General features: G+C 54.6%; 1 protein-coding gene across 1 annotated transcript in view; it reads left to right on the top strand.

Annotated features, from left to right (window-relative positions):
- The window catches only part of Mex3a (mex-3 RNA binding family member A), a 5,249-nt gene extending 425 nt beyond the window's left edge, over nt 1–4,824 (top strand). The window contains exons 2-3 of the mRNA XM_005411749.2: nt 7–180; nt 3,624–4,824. Coding sequence (XP_005411806.1) covers nt 7–180; nt 3,624–4,732 — 1,283 coding nt within the window. The 3' untranslated portion in view covers nt 4,733–4,824. The remainder of the gene's footprint in view (nt 1–6; nt 181–3,623) is intronic.
- The last annotated feature ends 2,572 nt before the right edge of the window (nt 4,825–7,396 follow it).

The raw sequence follows: 7,396 nt of genomic DNA, 5'->3' as shown, positions 1-7,396 counted from the left end.
CGACAGCGGCCCCCGCGGCGCAGACGCCCCAGCCCCCCACGGCCCCCAAAGGGGCGAGCGACGCCAAGCTCTGCGCTCTCTACAAAGAGGCCGAGCTGCGCCTGAAGGGCAGCAGCAACACCACGGAGTGTGTCCCCGTGCCCACCTCCGAGCACGTGGCCGAGATCGTGGGGAGGCAAGGTAAGTGGGCGCCGGGACTACGGAGCGGGCAGGAGTGGGGGGCACCCGTCCCTGGCGCGGAAAGTTCATCTCTTCCCTCCCTGCTCGCCTCTGGTTCTGTCCCTTTCCCACAAAGGGGGACCCGCCCCCAACCCCGATTTCTAAGTCCACAAAGTTCCCTGTTACCCCTAGTCGGGACGGTTCTCCGGACTCTTCCTCCCTCAGGGCTCTGCCCTTAGACAAAGAAATATCCTCGAACTGGTAGAGGGACAGGGGAGGAGGATCAGTCTCAATCCGGGGAGGCTGTCCGGAGGGGGTGTCCACTTCTAGCTAGAAAAACTGACAGAATGTGCCTAGAGTTACTCAGAAGCCTCTACTCCAGTATCTGCTTGTAGATAGGGGAGGGGGCACCCCCGGGGCCCCCAGCCACCAGGAGTTGCAGACTTTGGGGGAGACTTGGCCCGAGAAGCCAGACTGAGTACCTATCTCTTTGTTGGGCTGAGTGTAGGAATGGAAGGGGGTGTGGCTCAGGGGAGGGTCTCAGCCTGGGGGAGAAGTGAAAAGGGACCGCTGGGGGAAGGGGATCGGGTGGTCACCCACACACCAAAGTTGAAGGATCCATGAGGTTTTGGAAGGGGTGTCTCCAAGGAAGTGCTAGTCCTTCGTGGACCTCTCCTCTTCCCTCTCTGGCTTTTGTTCTGGGCTGGCCACGGCCTGGGGCCAGAGGCCTGGAGAGGGGTCTCAGAGTGAGGGAGTGGGACAGGGCGGAAGGGGGCATGCTGAGGGGTAAGGAACCTGGACCTGGAGATTTGGTGGAAGGTGTGTGTCCCAGTGTGTTGGGAGAGGGGGGTGTAGAATTAATCCAGTCTGGTGTGTCTGATACCACACCCTCCTCAACTCAGCGTCCCTGAGTGGGGGTGTTGGTTGGTAAGGATCCAGACTGAGCAGACGGGATCTTGGGGACCCTTCCCTCTCCCAGTTTCCCAGAGGGGGGGCGGGATTTGGAAATTGCGAAGGGGCTGGGCTGGGAGGTGTGGGGTGGGGGAGGAGCAGGGGAGGAGCTGTCCCACAGTGGGGAACAATAGAGGAGCTGCATTCCGGCCTAGAGTGAGGGAGGAGGCCAGGCTCCGGGCACAGGACGAGGGGAGGTGGATGGGGGGCCTCTACTCCACATCTCACCTCCTCCGGAGAGACTCTGGGGGCCGGGGGATTTAGAAGATAGAGCAGAATGGAGGAGGGGAAGAGGCCACTCCCCTGCGTGACCCTCATCCCCTGGGGCACTCATCTCTTGAGGTTTCTGATTTAGAAAGTTGGATTTACTCTTGTTATTAGACACTGGGAATCCAGGGCCTGGAATTGGGTGGGGACCCTAATATATTTTGTGGGTGAAGGGGTGGTTTTGGGAGGCCCCAGAATTGTATGGAGTCATTCTTTCCTTGTTTGCCTCTGCATCAAATGGGCCTGTGCCTCATAAAAGTAGGGGGATTTTGCCTGTTGGCAGACGATACACCTTCCCCTCTTTCCGTAAGTATTTGGAAGTCCTCCCTCCTGTCTTATCTCCCTCTTCCTGCTGCAGTGTCAGGGCTCCTCTATTTGACCTCTAGGAAGGTGACACTCAGTGGGTCTTCCTTTCAAGAAACGCTGGTCCAGGGTTGCAGACACCAAAAAGTGGTCTACCCTAGCCCTATGCCGTCAGGCCGCTGCCTTTTCTTTCTAGTCTTATGCCCTGGCCAGACCTCTTCACCCCAGCCACAACCCTTAAAAAGACCAAGCTCCCGCTTAAGTTTCTGGACCCAGAACTTACAGCCAGAACCCAGGTGCCCATTAGACGGCATATGACCAGAAGTGACAGGAGAGGGGACTTTGCTGTTCCTCAGCCCTCCAAGCCTCACAAATCGAATACTCATGTAGTCGAAGCGGCAAGGATGTGGGCCTGACAACAGGTAGGACTTCTTAACAGCCCTGCCAAGAGGTCTGCAGATAAAGGGGTGGCAAATTCTCCTTCCTGAGATTTTTTTTTAAAGATGTGCTCCCTCCCAAGCTACCCTAAACCCTAATCCCAACCTGCTTGGACTGGGAAAGTCATCTGGATTAGAGGAAAGAGAAGAATTTTCAGAAGAGCTCACTTACTCAGGCCTGCAGTTGGGACGGAGTCTGAAAAGCGGACCATTTGGTTTTGGATAGAGTGGTGGAGTCAGGAAGGTCGTAGAGGCCTCTGCTTGCATGCGGCTGTGTGTGAACGAAGCAAAAGTTGTGAATGTGTATAGGAATGTACAGTTTGTGCTGGGGAAGATGGGGATGTGTGAGTGAAACACAGGCCTCGCGTGCATGTGTAAGCGGTGTGTGAAAGTATATACAAAGCTCACCCCATAAGTATCATTTAAATAAAGGCACACTGCATCAAAGCTCTTAGGTATATGTGTGTGTTTGCACACACGTGGCGTGTGTGTTTTGGGGAAGGGTGTGAGGCTCTGTGGGAAGCTAGGGGCAGAGGTGGGGGGACTATGGGGAAGGAGGAGAGGTTCAGCCAGCCACTGAGGTCCCTAGCTTTTCCTGACTGTGACCCCAGCTTTTCCCAGCCTCCTTCACTTTCTCTTTACCCTTCTCCCTCTTTGTTTCTCTTTGTCTCGCTTTTCTTCTTTCTCTTCCTGCCTCTTTCAGAAGCCTCCTCGGTTCAATCCACTGCTTCAGGTCAAGAGTGTGGAGGAGAATACTCTCTCCCTCACCCTACTCAGCCCCCAGCCCATCTCAGCTGTCCTGCCCCAGGGGACAGGGAGACCAGAGTGACAGGTTGAGAGCTGCTCCTCCACACGTGATTTTCTTTATCTCTGTACTCCTTCCTTGAAATTGCTTCTCAGACAGACGCTCCCCAGTCTCACACACTGCACTAGTTGCTGTGGACTTGTTATGGTTGGGGACGTGGAGATGGACTACCTGGTAAAGGCAAGGGGGCGGTCACGGAGCCTAAAGAGGTTGGTGTCCCTGAGTCAGTAAGAGAGCACTTTAAATGCGTCGAGATCAAATGAGCAGATTGTGTGGTACTGAGTGCCTTGGGGTTCTGTGCAGAGATCAGGGTCATGATCTTCGGAGCAGTGATAAGTGATTTTAAACTTTGTGAATAGCCAGAGAAATTGAGGGAACCCTAAATTTTGGGAAAAGAGTTTGTGAGTAGACCTGAGGTTTGCAGTTTCCCCGGGACTATCTGATTATTTGGGGATGTAAGGAAGTGAATGAATTTGGAAGGTATTGGTGAGGGAAATTTAGTGCATTTTGGAATCTACAATTAATAGAGACATTATGTGGATCTGAGATCCAGTTGTTGGTGGGGTGGTGCATGAGTAGTAAAGGTTTCACTAGGCCCCATGATGGGCTCCTGAGTAAGGACCAGGAGGAGCTTACATATCCCAGCACAAATCTCCTGGTCCTGTGCATTTCTTTCTCTCCCCTTTCCCACCCAACCCCAGGCTGCAAGATTAAAGCACTGAGAGCCAAGACCAACACCTACATCAAGACACCAGTGCGGGGCGAGGAGCCCGTGTTCATGGTGACAGGACGGCGGGAGGACGTGGCCACAGCCCGGCGGGAAATCATCTCAGCAGCTGAGCACTTCTCCATGATCCGCGCCTCCCGCAACAAGTCAGGTGCTGCATTTGGTGTGGCCCCCGCTTTGCCGGGGCAGGTGACTATCCGTGTGCGCGTGCCCTACCGCGTGGTGGGTCTGGTGGTAGGGCCCAAGGGCGCAACCATCAAGCGCATCCAGCAGCAGACCAACACGTACATTATCACGCCGAGCCGGGACCGCGACCCGGTGTTTGAGATCACGGGCGCCCCGGGCAACGTGGAACGTGCGCGCGAGGAGATCGAGACACACATCGCGGTGCGCACAGGCAAGATCCTGGAGTACAACAACGAGAACGACTTCCTGGCAGGGAGCCCCGACGCGACTCTGGACAGCCGCTACTCAGACGCCTGGCGGGTGCACCCCCCGGGCTGTAAGCCGCTCTCAACCTTCCGGCAGAACAGTTTAGGCTGCATCGGCGAGTGTGGTGTGGACTCTGGCTTTGAGGCCCCGCGCCTGGGCGAGCAGGGCGGGGACTTTGGCTACGGAGGGTACTTGTTTCCCGGCTACGGCGTGGGAAAGCAGGATGTGTACTATGGCGTGGCCGAGACCAGCCCCCCTCTGTGGGCGGGCCAAGAGAATACCACGCCCACCTCGGTGCTCTTTTCTTCCACCTCATCCTCCTCATCCTCCTCTGCCAAGGCCCGCGCTGGACCTCCAGGTGCGCACCGCTCTCCTGCCACCTCTGCAGGGCCTGAGCTGGCTGGACTCCCGCGGCGCCCGCCGGGAGAGACGCTCCAGGGCTTCTCTAAACTTGGCGGGGGCGGCCTGCGGAGCCCTGGCGGCGGGAGAGATTGCATGGTGTGCTTTGAGAGCGAGGTGACTGCCGCCCTTGTTCCCTGCGGGCACAACCTGTTCTGCATGGAGTGTGCCGTACGCATCTGCGAGAGGACGGACCCGGAGTGTCCCGTCTGCCACATCACAGCCACGCAAGCCATCCGAATATTCTCCTAAGTCCTCTGCCCCTTGTCTCCTGGGCCCATTCCCCAGGGGTCAACCCTGGACCTGTTTTCCATTAGGGTCTTGGAAATCAGTGATTTGAGGGGCAAGGTGCTTGGAAATATTTGCTCGCTGGGGAGGGAGGGGAGGGAAGCCGTGGTGGCTGGAGGGTGGGCCACTTTCAGAGCCTCTGGCACCCTATCCTGGAAAGATGGGGAGGGGGCCAGACTGAATTTTACTAGAGTTACAACTCTGATACCTCAACACACTCTTTAATCTGGAAGCAGCTAAGAGAAACTTTTGTTTTGCCAGAGGTGGCATCAAGGCATCCTCTGCCCACCTCCCCAACTGTGTGTTACTCTACCCCTTCCTTTGTGGGGGCCGGGGAGAGAAGTAGAATTACCATCTGTATGTAGAGGTGCTCTTTGCAATCCCTGGCCTTCTGGTCCTGCCTGACCTCTGACCTCCTAACCTGACCCTTTAGGTATTCCACCCCTCGAATCATGTTTGGGAAACTGTTCTAGTTTCCAGTAGTCTAAGGGAGTTGGGACCTTGTCGGAAGTCTGCACAGGTATTGTGGAGGGTGGGGAGAGTAGAACTGTGTCAGTCAACAAAGGGCTTAAAATTCATCTGTCTGCACAAAGCTGGGCTAGAGGAATCTGGAGCAGGCTGCTCCTCTCTGTCCCCTGCAACTTTCCCCTTCAGTCTCTTCTCCCCATCTTTTCTTACTTTCAGTTTTCCCTTATTTGCTTTTTCCTTTTCCTCTGGCTCTTTCCCTCCCTGGGTGGCCTCTACTCCTTTTTGGCCCTCTCCCCTTTGTCCCTCCCTCCAGCCCAGCTTTGGAGACACCATCCACCGGGGAGGAAAGGGGGGAATTAATGGTCCCTTCCATTCCTCTCCGGGTATTGGAAGGTCCTCTCCCTGACTCCTCCAAAGAACAGCTCCAAGTCTTGATGGAATGTATCCCCATTCTCAGTGACAGTTTGAGGGGGGACCTGATACTGGGGTACACAAAGGGTCAAATCCCCACCTTCATCATCTATGGGCATTATATTTAGTGAGCAATTGTTGGGCTAGATTTTCTGGTTGTGGGAAGAGGGAGCCAGGAGCAGGAAAGGGCCTGGGGCAGGAGAGACCAGCTGGGGAGGGCTCCCCTCTCCTGCAGTCCCCACCGCCCAGGCCAGGCTACTCTCTGGACCTGACAACCTTTACTGAATCCTTGTTAGCATGCAAATCATGAAGTCTCTGCCCCAGCTGAGGACGTTGAGGAGAGGGGCCAGGTCTTCAGAGATGGGTCAGGCCAGGGCAAAGCAGAATTGGGGGGCCCAGAGCCTGTTCCTGAAATCAAGTATTGTGGCAGGCCTGGAGTCCCCTTTGCTGCCTCCCTCCTGCTCTGTTGGGGCTTCCACCTCCTACCCTCCTGGTTCCGCTGGCCGGGCCAGAAGAGGTAGGGAGACAGGAGCCCCTGGGAGCCAGGAGATCTTTGTATATATTGGGTGGGACGGTTCTGAGTGATCACTGAGCACTTAGAACTCACCAGTCCCATTCTTCCTGGGGGAGAAGGGGTGCAGGGATGAAGGTGTAGAGGGGATTCCCTCTTCCTCTTCCACCAGTTGTGAATTAACTCACCTCTCCTCAGCCTTCCCCTCCAGACCACCAGCCTGGGAGGGAGAGGAAGGTCACAGCCCAGAAAACTGGCCTGTGTCAGCTTCCCTCCTTCCCGCCACCGTGAGCCATCCTGAGATGTCTGTACAATAGAAACCAAACCAAATGGGCACCCCCGGTCGAGGGGGGCGGTGGGGAGGGGGGTGGGAAGAAAGGATGTCTGTCTGTCGATCCCCTCCCCCTCTCCACTCCTTACCCACAGAGGCAAAAGACTGTTACACTAGGGGGCTCAGCGAGTTCAGTCCCACCAGTACAGAATGAGCCAGACCTAGAAACAAATGCAGAACACATAGTGAGTGACAAAAACAGGAGAGAAAGCGAGAGAACTCGAGAGGGAGCGAGCTGGGTGACCAACACAGAGGAGAGGAAACAAAAATAGCAAAAAAGAAAAAAAAACAGTTCTTTATAATTTAATATTCTATTTTAATAAAGGCGTTTATTACCGTATAAATGTAGCAAAGAACCTGGGCTAATATGAAAAAAAAAAAGACTTTTTATTAGGTAATTTATTATATGAAAAGGATATTTTATTTTATGATAAAGTGATCCTTAAAAAAATAAAAAAACTTTAGAAGGTTTAGAATATATGTAGGGAGAGAAGAAGAAAAAAATACATTTGTATTCAGAGTTAAATCTTAAAAAAAAAAAAGTGTTTTTAATATATGTTCGGGTTTACGTTCCTTTTTTCCCCCACTTTTTTTTGGGGAGGAATGTCGTTTGCTTTTCTTGGGGGAGCATCCTGGGATGGATGGTGGAGAGAGGGGCTGGGGAACCTGGTCCCTTCTGGGGCCCCACAAGTAGATTGGATTTCACTCTGTGGGCTCCCCTCCCCTCTCCCCTCCCCTCAGGGGAGCTGGCAGAGCCAAACAAAGAAAGGGATTAACCGGAAAGGCAGAAGCTGCGGGACTAAGGACCGAGGATCCTGGGGTGTCCCCCCCCCTTCCCCTGCCCTGTCCCAGGGGCAAGCGTGGAGGGAAATCCATAGTGGAGGCCTAGTAGGCCCATGGGACTCCT

The sequence above is a fragment of the Chinchilla lanigera genome, unplaced genomic scaffold (assembly GCF_000276665.1).
Source record: "Chinchilla lanigera isolate Chin_1 unplaced genomic scaffold, ChiLan1.0 scaffold00144, whole genome shotgun sequence".
Taxonomy (NCBI): domain Eukaryota; kingdom Metazoa; phylum Chordata; class Mammalia; order Rodentia; family Chinchillidae; genus Chinchilla; species Chinchilla lanigera.
This window is presented reverse-complemented; position numbering and strand designations above follow the sequence as displayed.